Source organism: Lacerta agilis, chromosome 3, assembly GCF_009819535.1.
Source record: "Lacerta agilis isolate rLacAgi1 chromosome 3, rLacAgi1.pri, whole genome shotgun sequence".
NCBI classification, from domain to species: Eukaryota; Metazoa; Chordata; class Lepidosauria; order Squamata; family Lacertidae; genus Lacerta; species Lacerta agilis.
The window spans coordinates 6,705,991-6,729,178 of NC_046314.1; the positions used below are offsets into that span (position 1 = coordinate 6,705,991).

Genomic DNA, 23,188 nt, shown 5'->3' on the forward strand with positions numbered 1-23,188 from the left:
TCTGGTAACTCCACACCAAATGCAAATTTAGTTCCTAGATCAAAAAGGCCTGGCAACACATGCTTCAAGTTTCTCAAATCAAGCTTGTGTCAGAACAGTTTTGATGCACAGAGGTTGCAGAATGCAGTGGTTTTTGTTAGTATAGCACTACTGCCTTTAACTAACATTTCAGAGGTTATCATCACTTGTAAGTCTTCTAATACAACTAGCAACCAGGAGCATAGAGAAAAGAGAACTGTGGGATAACGTGCCAATTCTGAGATAAAGCCTTCCGCATAAGCTGTTTGTTTAGACAATCACCCAACCACAGTACATGTTTAAAGAATCCAGGTGCATGCCTCTCTATACATTCTTCCTACTTCAATTCCCACCCGCTTCTATAGAAACAAAAACCTGTTTTCAAAAACCACCAATTGTAAAAAAAAGGATAAATATGTTTTCTAAAAGGCCAGTTTAAGAACTTCATTCACATCTTAATTCAAAGCGCAATCACTATTGATGTAAATAGGACCTCTCCTCCCAATGTATGTTCTCAGCCTTTGGCTTTAATGTACTCCCTATTCATATTGTTGCATAGCCATATTTACTTCTACAGTACTGTACTGGTCTACAGAAGTGTAACTGGCAAGTTACTCAAATCTTAAATTTTCAAGGCACACTGGAAATATTTCTTTTCTGTCAGAAAGGATAAAACTTCTTTCTATTAAATATACAATGTGCATCAATGTAAATAACATTATAACAGCATCTCACATTCATAGTAAAGTTGTTGCCTTTCAAATAAAAGACTTCTATTTCAAATGCTGAAAGACACACACACACACACACACACACACACACACACACACACACACACAATATCACTCACTGGTCTAGAACTACAGCCCAGTTCTACAGAATTGTTAAGATCGAAACAGGAAGACTCCTTAATTAAATATAGCTTACATTGATAATAATGTGTTTTAGTCAATATATCTTACACTGATAATGTGTTTCAGTCAATTAATAATTTCATTGATGGATTAAATCTGCATAAAGTTACACACACACAAAAGAGTCTCTAAGGGAAAGAATGCACATTTTGCACATTTGTATGTATTGCAGCCGGCATCATCTTAGAAGAAGCTCTCCTTCTTCTCTTACACAGGAGAGAATTTGCATAAATACTTGTATTACAAATAAACGTAAAAAAAGAAAGAAAACTTCTAACCGATCAATCGGGACACATTTTAGTTGATTAAAAATGTTTTGGGTGTATTTACCTAACCCATTAATTGAATAAATGTTGCAGCCGTATCAAAATGGAAATTCATTGCCACTTAGAAAAGAAGCCTGTTTAGTTACTTTCTAAAACTGCAATGGAAGTTTCTATTTTTCTTATTCAAGGCCAAAGTAACTTGCTTGAATGTATTCAAAATCAATTTTTCCACTCTTTTCCTCTGATAATTCACCCTACCGTTTACCCAATCATTTTATGTAGGTGGGAGTGATGAATGTTGCTGAGTGCCAGTGGATTTTGGTCCAAGATGAATACCCCGAAGGAGCAACTTACACTGAATCTCAGACTCCTGTCAGCCAAGTAATTGATGATGTTTTCACTGTGAGGGATGGGACTGGGACACATTAGGGTTGAATGGGGGGATGTAAACTGAGTGGATTGACTCAGCAGCTAAAGTCATTTATCCTTTGTTTCTAATAAGCACAAGCTTATTATGGCCAAATGTTCTCTACCAGCACAGGAAAATAATATCAATCAATTTTGTGGGAAAATATAATGCCCAAAATGAGAGAAGGAGAGAACAAAACACAGAACATTTTAGTCAACACACCATTCTGTCTGAAGTGCCATTTGCCTCTCCACTGAACAAGAGGCTGTGAAACTGCAAACGTTAAAGCAGTAAGCAAGAAAGAAAGAAAGGCGTACAACACAAAGCTATATATAGATATAAAGCTGACCAAAAAAAATTTTTTAAACTTGTTTTCACATGTATTGTGGTTTTGTATAACCTCGATGACTATGGAAAGACATGCCTTGTGTTTGAAATGTAGAATTAGTACTATTGCATCTTTTAAAAATCTACTCTCTTTTATGGGAGATTTGAAAGTTAAAACAGACTCCCTGCTTAGTCACTGACAGAATGTCTTGTGTGTGTTGCCATGGATGACTAGCGAGTTGACAATATGGGAACCTAGCAAAAAAAAAACGGTGACTGGCTAATGGCTTCTGGATGCCCAATGACCTTTGAACCTTAATGGTACGGACAAAAACAAATGACCTAGTCTGTGAGGCTCCTACAAACATGTGCATTTTAAGAGTTCAGTTGTCAATTAAACACTGATTAATGTGCTTGCTCATTTGCGGTATCTAAAACAAAATGAAAACTGGCTAGCTCTTTAATATTCAAACTAATGTAACACACCGAAAAAGTCATGGACATAAGAAAAATGCTGTTTGGTAAACAAACACCTTTTAGTTATTTTATGATACACTATACACACACACACACACACACAATAACCACAAAACTGTATTTTTCTAACAGATGCATGCAAAGGTGTTAAGAGTGCAGCTAAGTTAGAAGCAAATAGCTCCATGTATCCAAAATTATTATTTCAGTCATTAGATATTTTGGTGCTATTCAGATACAAAGGGCTATCTGCTACAGCACAGGGAACCTTCCATGATAACTTTCATCACTGTTTATCGTCACCATAGCAATGAAAGTACATGTGGGCAATGACAACATTCTGTCATCACTCAGATTCACGTTACATAGTTCAGGCCTGACAATTTTCAGTATGATTCTCTCATCCAACCTGAATAATGTACACAAATATACACTAAATCAACCCCAAAATAATAATCTGCCCTTTTTGCAATGTCATCATTTTACAGGGGCCACCAGTTGGAGGATATTGTTGTTTGAGCCAATTAAAACTTCTTAAATTTTAATTCAAAATCTTCCAAAGACTCATATATACAAAAGACAATTTACTATTTATACTACTATTTTAGCATTCCATTTCATTACCAGCAGATTATTTCATATATCCTTTTTGCCACTTCTGTCAGAAATTGACTCTCAACTAAAACCTTGACAAAAAGTACTAATTAAAATACAATTGACATTAAATTCTGACTTCATCAACAACCAAGGTGAGAAGTATGCACTACTTCTAGCACCATCCAGTACAACAAACCAGTTCATTTAAGCAAGCATTTCTTTTCCTTCCTCAGAAAGATTCCCCCATAGATGTGGCTGGATAGGATATAGAGAAGCACGAGGATCTGCTGGGCTGTACACAGAATACAGACAGCAGAGGTTTTCACGATCATGACAATTTGTTACTGAATGAAATACTGTTGCTGTATTCACACACAGTCTGATCAACACCAGGCAGGTTGCACAAAAGAAGGTGTTGATCCTGGGTTTGATGTGAACCAGTCGCTAATTCTTTGATCACTGGTGCCTTGGTAATTTGATGCAAAGTAACTTAGATATGAAATGTACTACCCTTACCCTCATACAACAATATGAGATGGTAAACGTATGTGTGGACTACAGAACAGGGGGGAAAAAATCACAGCATATAGAAGACTAAATGTCTGGAAGAAAAATTTTAGCCAACTGTTCTCCCCAACATGGAGTGCTACTTTCTATATGCTGACATTATTTTTTTAATATCAGGGAAGTCAATAATGTGACCCCTCATTTGCAGTCTAAAGTAATATAATTTGGACAGGTTTATCTACTGTTTGTAAGTCCTAGGACTTCCGCAGGGATCAGCAAAATTCACATTTTAACTGCCATATGTAGCACGTTTCCTCCCCATTTATTTATTATTATGATTTGCTTTGAAATCCACATAGAATAACTTGATGCAATGTCTTGCCCTAATTTTGCAGCTACACATCAAACATGGTTCCACAACACTTAGTTTAAGACTCTAATGCACAGTACATTTATTGTTGGTTGAAATACAATTATATAGTTTTGGCACATTCCCTGTATGCCCTGATTGTGTATAACACATGCGCCTTCCCACTACAGCTTATATGAAGACAATTCACAGCACGAACATTTAAAAACTTGATTTACTGTTCCACAGACACAACTAAGCAACTAATCTTCCAGGACAAATGTAACACATAAGAACAACTAAACTGAAACATATAAATTGCACATATACTTAAAAATATTATTGTCTGTAATTTAATATAACAATATTTCTAGGCCTATAACCTTGCACGCAGAAGCAATTTCCCAAGCATTAATACTTAAATGGGTCATATGCACCACATCTGTCATTCTGTCCTGAAGTCTATGAGGCACAACCAAGACTCTGCAAGCCTATTGATTTTTCTAGCATTTGCTTTAATTTACTTAACCATTGAGAAATCCATCAGTACATAAAGGGCAACTGTCCATTACTGCCTCATTTGCAGACATTCTTTCCATTCATTCTCCACCCCAATCCACCCTGCCTCTCCCCCTTTTCTGTAAGCATTCCCCCCTTAAAAAATTGTTGTGTATTTATGGTTCAAAATGGGAGGGGGGATGTTTTGAGGGGGGCTCACACCTGTTCTATTCAGTGAACTGCTGCACTGAGGTATATATAATGTGTATAAAAATAGAGAATAATATGTAGCCACTACTATATATCTGTGTGCAAAGGGTGGTAAATTAGGTCCTAATTACATTAAAAGGGATTCAGCCTCCCAGCTTAAATTTTACATGAGCACTCTGTAAAAATCCAAAGCTCTGCTGTACTTTCTTTATGAGCTGGTGATTACTGCTACTTCCTATGCGGTCACTAAATATTCTGTTTACAAATAAATTAAGAACCCTGAGCCAACTTTGGCAGGATAATAATCAGGCTTTTTTTCCTCTGCTCCCTATCCCTGCCCTAGTAAACCTTCACCGCATAAGCATGGCAACAATCAAAAGCCCAGGCTTCATCTAATTACTCTATCACATAATTTCACAAATTGCCTTTTCACTGGGGAGCCAAGTGCAAAACACGTTCACAGTGGGATTTCAGGCAGCAGCTTTCATTTACTACTCATTTCTTGTTAAATTAAACACAAAAACACCAGTTGTGTGAAAGAAGTCAAAAAGAAAGCTTGCAAATGAGCCAGACGAGCGGATCTTATATTTATACCACTCTCACAAAATAGCTCATTGGCAAGCTGTATTTTTAATTGCAGCACTATATTCCTTAACCCTTTTAGAGACCTAATGCATTTTCAGAATTGCAAACAGCTCATACTATAAAAGCAGGAGCACAAAAACCAGAAGCCTATCTACGCCCTGCAGACATATATCACTTAAACCATTGTCAGGAGTGCAACATTACGTCAGCCAGATGCACAAATCTTATTGGCCAACAACACAATGGTTTTGTTAACAGTCCAGGAAGATTACAAACCTCCTGCTCATAATATGTTGCACTAGTGCTAATAAATCTGAACATCTGTCATATGTTGTGGTGAGCAAATGCTATTAAAGCCAAATTGTGTCCCAACAAAACCAAACGTTTCGACTACAATTTGCAAGTTGCAACTATAATAACAATTTGGATATATTTCAAGTCTCCAAAAAGTGTTTTAGAAGAAACTGAATATTACGTACATAACAGGAAAGCGGAAATTTACATACATGCACTATATTATTCTGCTCAATCATAGTTTTATCTCTCTTTCTGTCTCCCTCTCTCTCCCACTCACATGCTTTTCCTATAAATTCAAATCTGAATGATGCTGAGGAGCTATTGAGTCTTTAGGACAGAACCCTAAGCTCCTAACATGCTCCAACTCAATGATGATGATGATTTATTCCTACTATCTGAATGTTAATAGGATAAGATTATAACTTACAAATAATGGAAAAGATAGGAGCAAGTCTCATATTGCTTGGTACATAGCAGCTTGTCTTATTTACCATAAGATGATGTTTATATAATCAGTGAAATTAAAAAACAAATACAGTATAGTGATTTTACCAGCAAAACTTTTCTTCCTAAAGCTACAAAACTAGCAGGTCAGCTAATATTTTGCACCAAAAGCCAGTGCTTTGCCAGTAATCTCTGCAAAGGAAAAAAAAAACATTGGCAGCAGCTGTCTGTATGTTCCTGTACTAGAAATTCTTTTCATGAAGACAGGTGGTGTAATTTAAAAGCCAATGTGGTGCTATTTTGATGTGAATAATGTAATTGTTTACCCCACAATGCTAAGATTACTATTTATGAAAACATAAATAAAATTATACATTACTCCTACAAATCCTAACATTCTCGTTACTGTCAGTTTTAACATGATCCTACCTCATAGCTGTGGCTTAACAGCACCGGGGTTTAACAAGCGCTGTTGAGTGGAGGAAACTACAAAAGATGCATTCTCCCTTCCAACACCCACATATGCACTTACTATTATCTATGCATAAATATGCACAACATTATATATATATATATATATATATATATATATATATATATATATATATATATATAATGACTAATGGACAACTAAATTTAAACACAAGATTACACACATACTCCATGTATCATTACTTTTAATTTAGAACAAACATATTTAAGGCTCAACCCCAGTATCCAAAGGAGGTGTTTGTATGTCAAGAACAGAGAGTGCTGATTAAATGAATTTAAAAGAATTTAAATGATTAAAAGTGGCATCACCACTTTTGACTTTCAGGCACTTCTCGAAGATTTCATGTTGACTGGCCTATCCAGTTATTTAAGATACATCTAGCATAGCTGTACTGCTCTTAATGACTACCATGCTTGTTTGTTTGTTTGTTTGTTTGCTTGCGTGCTTGCTTGCTTAACGTATATCCCACTTTCCCTCTATGGAGCTCCAGGTGGCAAAAACAGTTCTCCTCTTCCCTATTTTTTTTTTTAATCCTCACAACAACCCTGTGAGGTCAGTTAGGCAAAGAGTGAGTGACTGGCCCAAGGTCACCCAGTAAGCTTGATAGCTGAGTGAGGATTTGAATCTTGATCTCTGAGGTTCTAGCCTTACACTTTAATCACTATATTTTAAAGATGTTTTTATATACAGGTGAAACTCAAAAAATTAGAATATCGTGGAAAAGTCAATTTATGCAAGCAACTGTTTTCATTAGCTACTGGAGTTTAATATATGAGATAAGACTCATGACATGCAAAGCAAGATACGGCAAGCCTTTGCTTGTTATAATTGTGATGATTATGGCGTGCAGCTGATGAAAACCCCAAAGTTGAAATTGTTAATTTGGGGTTCTCATCAGCTGTACGCCATAATCATCACAATTATAACAAATAAAGGCTTGACATATCTTGCTTTGCATGCCATGAGTCTACCTCATATATTAGTTTCACCTTTTAAGTTGAATTACTGAAAGAAATGAACCTTTCCATAATATTCAATTTTTTTGAGTTTCACCTGTAGCTGTACACAGCCCTCATATTTAAGAGAGGGCAGTACAGAAATACTCTAATAAGCAAGCAAGCAAGCAAGCAAGCAAGCAAGCAAGCAAGCAAATAAATAAATAAATACAAATAAATAAATAAATTCATTCAGATGTAAGTAGTATCACTACCACATATCACTACGGCATGTAGATGTCATAGCTATTGAAATCATAGTCTGGTGGACTAACAGTATCACTAGTGCTCTGAGAAGTATGGCACTGAGGCAATCACATAGCATGCAATCTGGTTGAATTGTATAGAAAGCAGATTCAAAATGCTACCAGAGCAGCATGGAGCTGATCATTTTGGTGGCTGTTGCGATGCTGAGGTAATTATTCATGAATTGGCCCTCAGGCAAAACCTCACAAAGAAAGTGCTGACTTGCTCATGCTTGTATACCTTGAGCCCTATCTTGTTTTATGCTCAACTTTACAATGGATTACTGAGGCATGTGCCCTCTACCAAGACTTGTAGACTATGACTTCCATCATCCCTGATCGTTGTCCACCCTGACTGTGGCCAATGGAAACTGTGTACTGCAACTTCCAGAAAAACAATGTTGGCGATCCATTGTATATAAACTCTTATTCTAGCAATGCCAATGCTTCTTGTAGACCTTCCTCAGGTGTTAAAAACCACTATCTGCACATGAGGCCTTGCGTCCTAAAAACTAGCTTCATCTTTGATCCCGGATGGCAGATAACATATGTGGAGGAGAAGGTTAGCTACAGTTTTGAATTAAACAGTAACAAAATGTACTGATGCAGATCAAAGACTAAAACTTAACAAAGGCTTAAACATCCTGAATTAGTCTGGGGTACTGTATGTTGGGGAGTGTGGGTGAGAGGTTGGGGAGAATATATAAAAAGTGAAGCCTGTAAAGGTAAGTTGTAATTTACAATACAGTTCTTCTTAGCACAGACATCCTCACATAGTCACTGAGGGTTTTAGAGGTTAAAGTCAGCCCCTTGAATTTATCCTGGTAACATATAGGCAGCCAGCGCAGATCGATGTCACACAGAGGGGTGAGTCAAATTTCTTATGGGATTTGATATGCATGGTAGCAAATGTGGTACCTTCAGGGCTACAATATCCATCATCCCTGAACATTGACCATGCTGGCTGGGGCATAAAAGGAATTATGGTCAAAAATAGCTAGAACCTGTGGGTCACGACACCTGTGCAAGTTGGCTTTACAAGAAAACCCCAAACAAGTATTGCTTGTAATCCTTAAATGCTACGGTGAATACAACTTCTTTTGCTTTGTTGGCACATTATAATGCCGAATTGACACTTGTCTTACATTTTAACACTTGGGAACTGATCTCTGATTGCTTGCAGCAGTTCAAGTGATGGTTACCCACAAGGTGCTCGCAGATGGAGTTGCTATTGCGACTCACTAACTAAAATGCACAAAACTGGTGACTGCTGAAGGCCCAAGGCCTAAAATTCATGTGACAGTAAACCAATGGGTCATCCTACCAAATAAAATTGAACTAGCTGGTCACCACACCAAACAGCTTTGGAAGCAATAAGCTAGAGGACAGCACATTAGCCACCCCTGTTTGACACTTGCCTGGTTTGCATGTCAAGATAAGCCACTGTATGCCTTAAACCACAGCTTAATCATGAATGCAGGGTTGGGAAAGAAGTCGCAAAGGGACCTTTGTGATGTGCGAACCAGCTCAAAGTGGATAGTAAAAGTATCCACAAAATGCCAAGTATTTTTTTCTATAGTTGCATACTTTTAGCTTTTCATGTAACACATTCTTAAAAGTGTCAATTTTGTACTCATGAGGTAACTATTTGCACATTGTGTGACATATATCAAGAAATCAAAACTCGGAAAGGAAAGGAAAGGAAAGATTTTTCTGTTTCAGGAACAACAATTGTCAGAAGATAAAGCAGGAACGCAATTAATAATGTATAATTATTAAGTCAATAAATTACACCTCATTGAATTTTGTCAAAAACAATTCTTAATAAACTTCATACAAACCAAACTGACTCTGCAAATAGTCTGGCTAGTCAAGTAACTTGGGCATTGGCATCTTAGAATTCATTGGAATTCAAATGAAAACAAATGGAGGAAGATACAATCTGTGATACTTAATACACATTTAAAGTTCTTCTCACCCTACTCCTTACCCCCTACCCCAAGCAGTCCTTCTACTGAGAAAAGCACAGGTAAGATATAAGCACTTTTTAAATAGAGTCATCACATCATCATCATCAACAGTGGGAAGATTTCAGTTTGCTGTAAACAGTTGTTTTCTAGGGCTTGTTAATTGAGAAATTCAGTATCTGTTATCTTAAGCATTTTCTTGCCTGGGTAGTGCAATGCCAAGGTAAAAAATCTTTCAGAAATAACTGGCCTATAGGCAAAGATTTGTGTATTTAAGAGTTCTGGCCTCTTGTGACTTAGGCCAACAAACTATTTTCAAAGGTCAGACTTCATTACTGCTGAGACCTGTTAACAGGAAAGGCAAGAGTTTTGCTCCTTCCATTGGATATGAGCAAAGTTCATTTTGTGTCAGAAACAAAAACTGAAAGTAGATGCAACTGCCGCTCATCTTTGAGGCTTCAGGTGAAAAATTCATCAGCAGCATGGGGCATGATTCACAGTTGTGTGCACCACAACATAGCTTCAGTAGCATTCCCAGACCGGTGCTCAAATTCTCCAAGTAAGACTGTTGGGGGGGATCTCCTCGATGCAGGCAAGTTTTATAGAATCTGGCTCCTTTTCCCTTATAAGGCATGCTAGTAACTGTGTATTTTTGCATGCCATTAACTCGAGAGACATGTTTACTCACAGGTAAGACTCACTGAGCTCAATGGGGCTCATTTCCCTGTAAGTGTGTACAGAATTTCATCCTCAGCTTCAAATCCGGAATTGATCCAAGGGTTAAGAACGCAAGAGGAGCCTGATGGATCAGCAGCCTGGACCAGCATCCTGTTCTTACAGTGCTACTCTCCCCTCCTGCAGTTTCAAGGAGCTGGTATTTAGAAGCATTGCTGCCTCTGGCCATGGATGCATAGTTCACGCATCATGGATAGCAGTCATTGATAGCCTTACCCTCCATGAAACCTCTTTTGAAGCCAACCTAGTTGGTGGCGATCACTGCCACCTGTAGGAGTTCCTTCAATTTAATTGTGTACTCTGCGAAGAACTACTTTCTTTTATATCTCCTGAATATTTCAGTATTCAACTTCACTGGATGTCCATGAGTTTGAGTGTTATGAGAGAAGGTGAAAAACTTTTTATTTATCCATTTTCTCCATGCCTTGCATAATTTTATAAACTTCTTAATCTCTTGCTCTCCTTTTCTCTAAACTAAAAGTGCCAAATTTAAAGAACTTCCTGTTGATGTTAATGTTTTCAGCAAAGCACTCCTCGTTGCATTTCTCCAGCATGTTCCCTTTCGTCTGAGGAAGAGAATATTTGGATCCAACCAAATATCACTGACACACTTGCTATGAGAGCCACTAGGATCAAGACGACAAAATATTTTTATAATTTAAGTGGTTGCATGTTGCAGCTGGGTGCATCATGCTTTTGAAACAGGCTGAACAATGCTTGAAAAGTATTCCAGTGTACATAAAGAGTTAAGCTGCTATGTGAGCTTTTGTGTATAATCTGTCTTTTCAGTAAGCTCTCATGTAAACTCTTTAGAATGTTATTTTAAATGTTTAAATCTACATAGGATTGCCGGATGAAATTTCCTTGGAGAAATTCTTGGTCCACTCAGTTTCTTTTCAATAGTGCCAATTTCCTTTCAGAAAAGTGTTTGAAGTCTTAAAATATATGTCTTGATACCATAAAAAAATGTTTCTTGTAATCTAGTAAAGGTAAAGGTAAAGGGATCCCTGACATTTAAGTCCAGTCGCGAACGACTCTGGGGTTACGGCGCTCATCTCGCTTTACAGGCCGAGGGAGCTGGCGTTTGTCCGCTTCCGCAGACAGTTTTTCCAGGTCATGTGGCCAGCATGACTAAGCCGCTTCTGGCGAAGCCAGAGCAGCACACGAAAACGCCGCTTACCTTCCCGCCAGAGCAGTACCTATTTCTCTACTTGCACTGTGTGTAAAACTTTGAGCTGATTCTCAAAAAACCAACAACATGGGTTTTAGAGGAGGAAAACCAGAAAAATATTTTTTCCCTTGTTTCCTCCTCTAAAAACGAGGTGCGCCCTATGGTCCGGAGCGTCCTATGGAGCGAAAAATACGGTAATAAAAAACTGATAGAAATACCAGTACTGTAGTTAAAACAGAGTGTGATCTGCTATCAGTTTGTATTGTAATCTATGGCACTGTTATTTCTATCTTTTGCTTGCTTTGTAGGCTGCTCTGGAAAATTTGCTTAATTTAAAGGCAGTATAGAAACATTTAAAATAAATAAATGCTATCTTCAAAGCATTATGAAGAGGGGAAACAAGACATTTTTCCTATAGCCTTTTGCAAGATATCTAATGAGGAGTACTGATCATTTTAAAAAAAATAAAGAGCAAAAACTACTGACATTGGTGGAGCCGTTCATTTATAAAATTGTCAAGAAAAGGGGGTAAATGATGAGATCAACGACACGAAAGTAAGAACCAAAGTAAAGGATAATTAATTTTGCTGCCATTAATCTGTCCTGATACATATAACATTTGACACAACAATCTAGTGTTCCCAGTACACTAGATTTCAGCCTGTAAAAGCAACAACAACCTCCTATACATTTTTCCTACATAAGACACACATAATCACGGATGGCATTATATTATTTCATTGCTTCTACAGGCCTAAAGCTAGATCTGAATAGTTTTATCCTGTCTTCCTGCATTACAATATGATACAGCATGCCAAATCCAGCCCTGACATTATGATACTTAAGATGAACTCACCAAAATCCCCACTTGCTATTGCATTCAATTCTGACTGTTGAAGAGTGCTTGAATTTACAGGAATTTACTAGTCCCCCTTTCTACTTTATAATCCACCATCTTCTCTCACTTTTCTCCAAGGTGCTGAAAAAGAGGAGCCAAAGAGAAGATTGCCTTATTTTACCTCCTGAAAATCCAAGCACTGCTGACCAAGGGACATCTCGAACTTTGTCAGCTGAATCTCTTATTGTAAGCTATCGACAACACTGCTTGGACAGGAAAAGAAATCTTTCATACTTATTCACTTACTTACTTACTTGTTTATTGATTTATTTAAGTTACATGGGGATTTACTTAGGCTTTTCCCCTCATTCAATTGCAGAATGGTCTGTGCAGAAGGAGCTGAGATCCAGCAGAGGTTCTTGCTGGACAGAGAGGGAGACTTTTTCGCCAATTCCCCATTGCTTCTCTAGCCTCTGGCTCCATACTTCTATCTATATCTCCCATGGTCATCCAGAGGGTGCCCCAAACTTCATGAGGAGTAGGGGGAGGGGGAATTGATTAAACAACCACACACAAAAATCACCTTCCCCCTCTTCTTCCAGCAGGTGTATCCCAATAGTAAAAGGCCACTTACAGGAGGTAAGGATCCAATTTATGAGGGTTTACTTGGGGCAATTTAACATACAAGACCAGAGTCGGATTGGTTTTCTTATACAGCAATATCCTCCCACAAATGGCATCACCTGAAGGAGACCATCACGCAACAGGCCCCACAACCACCAACCTCCTGGCATGCTTAACATTTATGGCATGACTAAGGGCTGCTAAACAGGGAAAACAGGACCCTCCAGTTCTACCCATAATCACTTGTGAAAATTACAGTGACATTGGTATTATCTTCACAACGGCAAATGAGACACTCAGGTGTTTAGAACATTTAACTAATAAAGAAAATGCAGTTGAAAGTTTGTGAACACATCAGTGCATGCTTTTCGGACTGGCATCCACTTACTAAAACCGCACTGCTGAAAATAGCACAAGGAATTGGTGGACATTATCGCAGCATTATACAAATAGGGAACAATAAACCCTTATCTCTTGCATGTTTACCTGAAAGTGAACAATTTGTGGGTTGTTGTTTTAAAAAAATCTCACCCTCAATCACTGTGGACTAAAGTCACAAATTTATTTTAAAACAGTACATTGCTTCTTAATTTGTTTTCTTCATTTCAGCCATTAATAATTAGTATGATAGACACAGCAATTACTGTCTGTGTCATTTAATTCCATGCCACTGATGGGTATTAATATTATAATTATAAGTTTTTTTATAGTTGAAAGTAGTCCGTTGAGATAATAATCCAAGTTTGAAGCATTACTAGCCAGAATACTGAGCTTTTGGGATGAATGTAATAATTCCTTGCACTTCCATACTGTTTTCATTTGCAAATAACTATGCAATGTAAATAAAGCTGAGTATTATTTTCTTTTCACTCAGAAAAGGACATTAGGGGTACAGCCTACAAAGAATCTCACACAGAAACTTCTTTTAATTTTGCGCCTCTCATCCTAATTTTCTAAACAATCTTTAAGAATAGAAAATAAGCAGAGAGCTGTATAAATACAATGTGTGCCAGTGGGGTATGTTTTTAACCATTGCACCCGGAGACGGCTGCTAACATACTGACATTTGTATCCTTCATTATTAAAAAGAAAGGCCTAACTCAAGCTCACAGTCCTCCTGACCATGAGAAACTAGGTCTGCAAGAATATATTAATTTTTTTAAAAAGATAGTTCATAAATGAATGCTTTTAGCCTCGTGCTTTAAAACAAAGGGTGCAGTTCTAATCACTATTACAGTGGTACCTCGCACGACGAATGCCTCACGAAACAAAAAAACCGCTAGACAAAAGGGTTTTGCGATCGCAGTGATGACTCGCGAGACAAATTTTTCTATGGCCGTTTTTCGCAAGACGAAAACGTTTTGCGATTTTCTTTTTCTTTTTCGCACAGCCGTTTCAATGCAAGCCGTGCCTCGCAAGACGAAATTCTCGCAAGACGAAGCGACTCGCGGAACGAATTAATTTCGTCTTGAGAGGCACCACTGTACTCTGAATTAAGCCCTGGGGCACTCGGTAGATTTGCTTTTGAGGAAATATACAAATGATTTGACTGTAACCTAGGAAAACTAGCTTTTAGTCACTCCAGTTGGCTAAAAGACCCCAGCTACCAAGCTACCAAGGGTAGGCCTGTTACCCTTCTCGCCAGAGAGGAATTATTTTCCGAAAATTGAGCATAAAAGTAAGCAACAAAAATATATTAAACTTGCCAGTGGTGCAGTAGGTGATAGTCTACAAAAGCTTATATGATAATGAACAACCCCGGTTTGCCATATGCACAGAGGTTATTCCAACTGCATCCATTTTTTATTTCTAATTTATCACCCCACCCTTATTCCCCAAGGGATCCCAGGGCAGCTCACAACAATAAAATTACATAGAAACAATTTAAATTTAAAAGAGCACTATAATATATTACACACTGCAGTTAAAACGTATGATTAAGTTAATTATATTAGCTACCAACCTCTACTCCCCATCCTTTGAAATTGCTCTTTACTGTCAGAAGGCTGCACACCATCCAACTCTGAGGGTTGAACTTCCTTCCCTCGACTGCAAATGTGTGCTGAGGCCAGAATTTTGAAAATTAAGGGTTGATTCACATAACCAGGCAAATCCAAAGTGGTCTGAATGACTCTGTGGACTTGCTAGCTTCAGCGAAAAGCCACCTCATAACTCAACCAACATTACAGATGTCAATGCAAGCTTTTCAAAAGTGGGTTGACAGTGGTGCAATAAGTATGTAAAAGAAAAGAATGATGATTGGATTACAGTATATAAGACTACTCTCATACAATAGTGTACCTTTCTAGTCTAGCCTCTACAGTGTAAATTTCAGTGGGAGATCATTATTTTTTGCGGGTTCATAGTCTCACTAACCATACCAGCATACTTTTGTGTGTGTGTGTGTGCGCGCGCGCTGAATTTACGTGGAAGTAGCTTGAGAAAGGAAAGGCCAGTAAGTAGACCATCTCCTTTCATTCTTCCTGTATTAAATGTAGAGCCTACAATTAAACTGGATCAGCCGTAGAAGTTACAGCTCAGTCTTAATCATTTGTCAAAGTGATGTTTAACCCTCCACAGACTACGACCCTTTTCTTCAAGCATAGCACCTTGGTATGCCAAGGTCTTCATTTAAAGTCTATTTTCTATTCCAGTAACTATATAGGCAGCAGTGGCGTATATGGTCGTCTCACACACAAGGCAAGGGATATCCTAGCAAAGCTTGTGAGCTCCAGCTTTATAACACCCAGGAGAGGAAATATCCTTTTACCTGTCAATTAGCTTTGACAAATCCACATCTTTATGGACTGAGCTACATCTGTTATGACCTTTGAGGAGCTCAGTTCCTTTCTGTTCCTAGATTGTGTCCAGTGGGCGTGAAGGTTACTGGACCCAGTATCCCAAAAGCTCTGCAACAGTAACCTAGACTCTGGTAGCTCAAATTATTCTTGCTGCTACATATCCCTGGGTCCCGTTGTACTGCATCAGTTCTGGACTAGGAAATGGGAGACCCAGCTTCAGATTCCCAATTTAGCCATTTATTTAGTAGCATATATGGTAGCTTTGGGGAAATTGCTATTTTTCAGTCTTATAAGGTTGCCAAAAGGACAAATTAGTACCACTAAATGGTTGTCTTGAAAGGATAAATATTATAGATGACTTTTTAAATGAAGTCAGTTATTACATTTTAATTGCAAACTGACTAAACAAAGGCTCAAAATCTGTATCATACAAACTTGCAGAATTATCTGATAGCAACTCGTTGGTTTTTGTTTAAGTTGACTTTGGTTTATCAGTCCATTTGATGCTAATCAGCGACTGCTGCTATTGAGATTATTATTTAGATCTAAAGGGAAATGAAAATTCCACCAGTCTGAGAAGAATTTTAAAAATGGCAGGAATAGGAGATTACACTGCTGTCTCTTTTTCACACCTGTAAGCACCATCTGTGTTGTGCTGTACATAATAATAAGGCTACAGTCAACCAGCTATAAATTGTGGTACACTTTTTAATGTTTTACCAAGCTTCCACTGTCTGCTGTGGTAGAATGAACTACCGTAATTCAAAAAGTGAAAAAATAATAATGTATTTTACAAAGGGCCAGTTCACACTGTACTCCAGCAAATAGGTTACACATATGGCAGAGTAAAGGCACAAACTTTGACTTATAACCTCAAGAGCAGGTCACCCCATGCAAATATGAATTCCCACCCACTTTTTAATGCAGTGGGAAGATTACATAGCTGTGGCCTATTTGCATACAGTTTTGTATATGCAGTATATGCAGCTGCAGGATTGTAGTAAATGTACGGTAAGGAGGACACAAGTCAATTCTGAATTTTCTGAACTGTCCACTTCAGACATACGTCTACACATATGATAGACAGTATAGGCATTCTGAAATCTTGTTTTCTAGAATAACATACTTGACTTCAACTCTATGGTTGTTCCACCAGATGAAGAAAATACATTCTACAGTTTTTGGTCAGTCCATGTAAATTGGCCTGTGTTTATCTGGTTTGCAAAAATGCAGCTTATTCAAATAATTCTTCCCCAGTGCAGATGGGGTAGCGTAACTGTGGTCATAGGTTAGAGTGTTAGGATTATAAATGCAAAGGACTAGATTCAGATGAAGCTACTCACACTTTAGTACCAGTCAATGGGACTTAATTCTGTAACAACTAATTTGGCCCATGGATTTCAACGGAACTAAAGCAACCTGCCTTAGTCTGCATGCAAACTAATTCCAAAACCCGTTTGACTAGCTGATTGCCAAGCATGGTTTTTGACATTTCAACTCAGCAGAACCCACAACAATAGCTGCATGGTAAGCTCTTCTGGGTGTGGTAAAAGAAGCTGGGTTGGGGATGAGGGTGCTGGTCAAAAGGGGGACACACAAAAAAAGCTTACTAAATATATGAAAACCTTGACCATGTAGAAGCTCTCTGGTGACAAAATGAAGAAACACATATAGGCTGTGCTGGGGGATGGGAGAATTTTAAATGGATTGGGGGAAATAGATACACTTCCATTAACCATCAGACCTCTCCACTCAGAATAATAATAATAATAATAATAATAATAATAATAATAATAATAATAATAATAATAATAATTTTTATACCCCGCCCTCCCCGGCAGGGCCAGGCTCAGGGCGGCTAACACCGAATATAAATTACAATAAAACGAAATGCTTTGCTTCACTAAAGTGCTACCTGATGCTTCAAAGTAATTTTATGAAGTCTTGATCCCTAGTATACTATTTATCAATATCTTTATAGAAAACATTCCAGACTTGTAGAATGATACTCATAAGGCTGACTGTGCATGACTGAACACTACAGTGACAATGGCTTTGGTCATGGAGCATGTTTGCTTAAGGAGAAGATCCTTCCAATAGGATCCTTAAGAAGAAAACACTACGGGTACAAGGCAGACATTCACTCTCCCTGTGCCCTAGGTAATTATTATCAAAACTCCAGAAGTCCTTTTCAAATATTCCTCTCCACGTATTCAGACAGTGAATGAAGGGCAGGGAAGTAAAAGGCACTGATCCTGCCTCCTAATCCGGTGCTGGTGCTGACATGGGCACCCACCCTGACCTCGGCTAGTTGAATGCAATGCAAGAACTGTACACATGGCTGAGAACCATACTCATGTCAGGATTCCCAGTCCTGAGGACAGGCGGTGTGTGTTAATTGATACATACGCATTCTTTCCTTCTGTCCAACTTACGGTGATTTGGCACAAGTTGGCAGATGCATGGAACTGGAAGCAGGTTTAGCCAGAATTACCATGCTCCCCTTGACACACTAAATGAACACATGGAAGAGGAGCATAAGAAGGCGGCTATGCTTGCCACTACAATTATTAGAACCAGATAATTACTGTTCTATTTGTGTTTATATATCCAGGAAGAAAGCAAATGCCATCAAGTGCCATTCCATTAAAACTAAGGGTATTTGGCTGCATAGATGAGCCTAGAAACAACTACAGATAGGCCAAATTCTATGTCTCTATTAAACCAGACGCTGTTACGAAAAGTAATAGAAACCACCATAAACAGAAACAGAACTGGCCTCAAATTTTGTTAAAGGTTGCATATGGTCACTTTGTTTTCAAACAGGTCAACAACAAAAATAACTATTTAAACATCCTCTTTCTAGCAAACTATAAAAAATGCAAAGAATCTCAAGATCACAAAGTTCACAGCAATTTTGAACATGTGCTCCCATTGACAGGTAGTACAGTAAGTCTCTCTCCCTCTCTTTTCTTTATCTTTTTCTTTCTACCACAGTTACGAAATTTTCCACTTCACATATGTGATCTAGAGTTCACTTACTGTTAGATGCTGGAACAGCCATGCCCTCATGATATTTGTGGCTACTTTGGGAAAGATGCCACGCTTTTTATGTCGCTTTTTGTCCTTATCTGGATCATCATCATCACCTGTGCTGGGAGAAGCTACACTGTTGTCCAAGCCGTCACCTGTAAATATATAGTGAATCAATTTTTTGACTTTTGCTAACTTGAGGTATGTTGACTAAAGTCTGATTTGGGGGTAGGTATTTTACTATTAACCATACATATTAAAATATCAACATGAGCTCTAAAAATTATGTCATACTGTATTTCATAGGTGGAAATAATTACGTCAATTCAGTTCTGGTTAAAACATAGAAGAGCATCAGCCATTTGTCTCTTTAACTAGAAAATGAGGTTAAGCTTATATTTTCCTCCCTAGAGGGATACAAATATGAAAAACAATGAAGAAAATTACACTCCAACAGAACTATTTTAAGCCACCTTGAGTTCCAGGGAGAAAAAGGTGAGATATAAATGCAGTGAATAAGTAAAACAAAAAAAGAAAAGAAAACTTGATTTGTGAGCAAACCAAGAACTGAATTTATAGTGTGCACCCCCAGCCAAAACAAGAGCAGCCTAATGTCAATATTACCATGTAAACTATATTCCGATCAGTCCAAATTCATTCAGATATTCTAGATGCCTCCAAAGCCATTTGACTATTCAACCCTTGGCCTTGCGGACATGCATGTTTTTGACCTTTGCAAGTACAAGTCCTTTTCAGCAGTTCCACATAAAAACCTGAAAAAGACCTTCCTGAGTCAGACCAAGGGCCCATCTAATCCAACATCCTTTTCTCACAGTAGCCAACCAAATGCTTATGCGAAGCCTTGCCAGCAGGACAGGAGTGCATCAACCAGCCATACTCCTATGTTTTCATTCTTCCACGCCAATGATACCCTCTGCCAAAAATGAATACGCCTTACATTAAGTATTCTGAGGGACAGTAGGATCACATGAATCTGCTTTATACCAAATCAGACTACTCTCTGGCAGCAGTTTGGCAGGATTTCAGACAATGCTCTTTTCCAGGACTGATCCCAGAATTTATTACATGCAAAGCATGCTCTCCATGGCTCAGCTGTGACCCCTACCAGCGAATTATGCACCACACATAAGATGTGTGGTTTTTATGCACAGTCATCTGTTTATTTCCAGATCACTATTGGTCAATATATAGAATATGGTTGCTCCCCGAGGGTATTGCTTGGGGCGCGTTTTTCAGCCCCATGGAGCCTTCAATGTGTGGTTCCTCAGGGGTCAGTTTTATCCCCTATGCTATTTAACTTCTACATGAAACCACCGACTGTGATCATTAGGAGCACATTGTCAGCAATATGCTGTCAACACACAGCTCTACTTCTCCTTTACATCTGCAGGTGAGGCAGTGGATGTGCTGGGTCCATGTCTTGCCTCAGTGATGGATTGAATGGACTGGATGAGATCCAATAATCTGAAGTTCAATCTAGATAAGACTGAAGCACTGTTAGTGGGTGGTTCCCTAGACCAGATGAGTGGGAGATTGCCTGCTCTTGATGGACGAAACAAACAAACAAACAAAATTCCTTCCAGTAGCACCTTAGAGACCAACTAAGTTTGTTCTTGGTATGAGCTTTCATGTGCATGCACACTTCAGATGGGTCTGTAACTTCAGATGGGGTTACACTTCCTCTGAAGGAGTGGGTACATAGCTTGGGGGTACTCCTGGATCCTCTGCTGTTGCTTGAGGCTGAGGTGACCTCGGTGATGAGGTGTACCTTCCATCAGCTTTGGCTGGTGGCCCAGCTGTGCCCCTATCTGGATAGGGATAGCCTAACTACTGTTGTTTATGCTCTGGTAACCCGTTATACATAGGGCTGCCTCTGAAGACGGCTTGGAAGGTTCAGCTGGTGCAGAATTCGGCAGCTGGGTTGCTCACTGGGACACGACAGTTTGAGCATGCTAGTTAGCTTCTGGGCCCAATTCAAAGTGCTGCTTTTGACCTATAAAGCCTTAGACAGCTCAGGACCACAATACCTCAAGGACCGCCTCTCTCCACATTAAACCGTCCCAGACTCTGCATTCAGCATCTGTGCCTCCCCCATGTGAGGTCCGGAGGGTGGCAACATGAGAACGGGTCTTTTTTTGTAGTGGCTCCCTGTTTGTGGAATGCTATCCCCAGGGAGGTTCGCCTGGCACCTTCATTATATATATTTTAGGCACCAGTCAAAAACGTTCCTCTTCAACCAGGCCTTTAGTTGATTAATCAATCAATTCTTTTTTACGGTCACCGACCAGCACAATAAATTGCATTCCATCGTCAATATTTAAATTTTTTGAAATAAACTAAAATAACTTATCTAAAAGGGATCAATCATCCTTTGATCCTTATTTTATATATTATTTACTATACGCTATAAATTAAAACAGAGTCTGTCTGGCTCTGATCAGGAGTTGATTTGAGTGCCTCCTGTATAGACGGAGCGAATTCTGATAGCATTGGCGCAGAATCTTGCCACCATAGCGGTGGTACTTGATTCATATTCTATAGCTTTTTAAGTGTGTTTGTGGGAGGGGGATGTTACTATTTGTTGTTTTTGTTTTGGCTATTTACTCGTGTTTTTACCTGTGAACCACCCTAAGATCTTGTGATGAAGGGCAGTGTATAAATTTAATTAATAAATAATGAGTAATGATATATTCCACTCTCGGTACCGAACACTGTGAAGGTGAGAATCAGCGTAATAACAATTCTTATTTTTATTATTTATTAAATTTGTATACCGCCCTTCATCAGTAGATCTCAGAGTAGTTCACAGCATTAAAATATAATACAAAAACACAAAATACATGTAAGGTCCTCAAGTGTTGCTCATGAGTAACCAGCCAAATTCCGTGGCTCTTTATTGTGCAGATATATACACTTCTGAGCATCAAAGATCATGTCTGACGTCAGAGTCCGGGAATTAGTCCTTCTGGTTTTTGGACCAAAATAAAAGCTGCGGGAAACGGAATCCCCTCCTATCTCCCCTGCGCTGAACCCCTCTGCACAGATAGGGCGCCGGAAGAGATGTGCCTTCCTTTGATCCTGCTTGGTGTTGAGGGCTCTGCTACTCTGCTAAAGTCCCGACACTCCCTGCCTCCCCGCAGTCCCTCTTCCCCACTAGAGGGATCGCTGCTGCCCCCAATGGACGACGAGGAATTGCTCAGGATGACCAGATGGGGTTCCCTATACGCCGAGCGTACTGACTCCACACTGTTCTGTGATGAGGGTGGTTCCCTGACAATACATTATTAAAAAAAAAAAAACAATAACCCCCATTATCGCCCACTCTCTCCCACAGACACATTAAAAGAGATATAGAATGTTATCAGCCAAACGCCTGGTTGAAGAGGAGCTTTTCCACCTGGTGCCTAAAGGTATATAATGAAGGTACCAGACAAACTTCCCTGGGGAGAGATTCCACAAACAGGGGGCCACTGAAGAAAAGGCCCAGACCTCTCATGGAAGAAGCATATGAAGAAGGGCCTCACATGAGGATTGCAGTGTCTGGGAAGGTTCACATGGAGAGAGGCGGTCTTTAAGGTACTGTGATCCTGAATCATTTAAGACTTTATAGGTCAAAACCAACACTTTGAATTGGGCCCAGAAACTAATTGGCAGTCAGTGAAGTTGGATCAGGACCAGTGTAATATGCTCCCAAAGGATCATTTTTTGATGTATAGCCATCAAGAGCATTCCTCAGTTTAACCATACTTAACCTGCTAATTTCTTTTTGATTCAAGTAAGGGTTTTTAACAGTATGTCAATTTACCCAGTTTCTTTATATGTGAATCTAAATTAGTGCAAACTGTTTTTGTTTGTGGTGTACTCATTACATGCTATTCATATTGGCACAAACACTGCAGGAAAGGACAGCAACTGAAACCTAAAAAGCAGTTTACAGATCAAGTTTGTGTAATGATTGGTTCTGGCCTTTCATCTTTTTCACATGGATAGAACGTCATATTGGAACTTCCACTGTCCATTATTTTTATGAGCGCATACTGTTTTGATGTAATTGGGGACTCTCCATCTCTACGCTCAAGGCAAAAATGATTTAAGTAAATATTGGAAAGATGCTATTTTTAAAAAAAAAGAGGCTCTTTAATCCTTTTTAAAGCAATGGTCTACAACACAAACAATAGAAAAATTAAAGCATTTCTTAAAAGAATATTTGTGACTGCCTTTATGGAGAGTTCCATATTTAATTAAAGGCTCGACTCAAACATTCATATTTCTAAAAACAGAGCCGTTGTAGAAAGAGTTGAGATGTCTTAGGCTGATAAAGTCTTTGAAAGCCTTTTATTCAGAGAAGCAATTCACCATATAAAATAATG

The 23,188-nt window shown here is 38.7% G+C and overlaps 1 protein-coding gene across 3 annotated transcripts in view; it reads right to left on the bottom strand.

The window, feature by feature from the left end:
- LOC117043239 (homeobox protein Meis1) overlaps positions 1-23,188 on the bottom strand; it is a 156,959-nt gene that overhangs the window by 55,711 nt on the left and 78,060 nt on the right. For all 3 annotated transcript variants that reach the window (XM_033142710.1, XM_033142712.1, XM_033142711.1), the window contains exon 8: positions 18,807-18,952. In XM_033142710.1, coding sequence (XP_032998601.1) covers positions 18,807-18,952 — 146 coding nt within the window. The remainder of the gene's footprint in view (positions 1-18,806; positions 18,953-23,188) is intronic.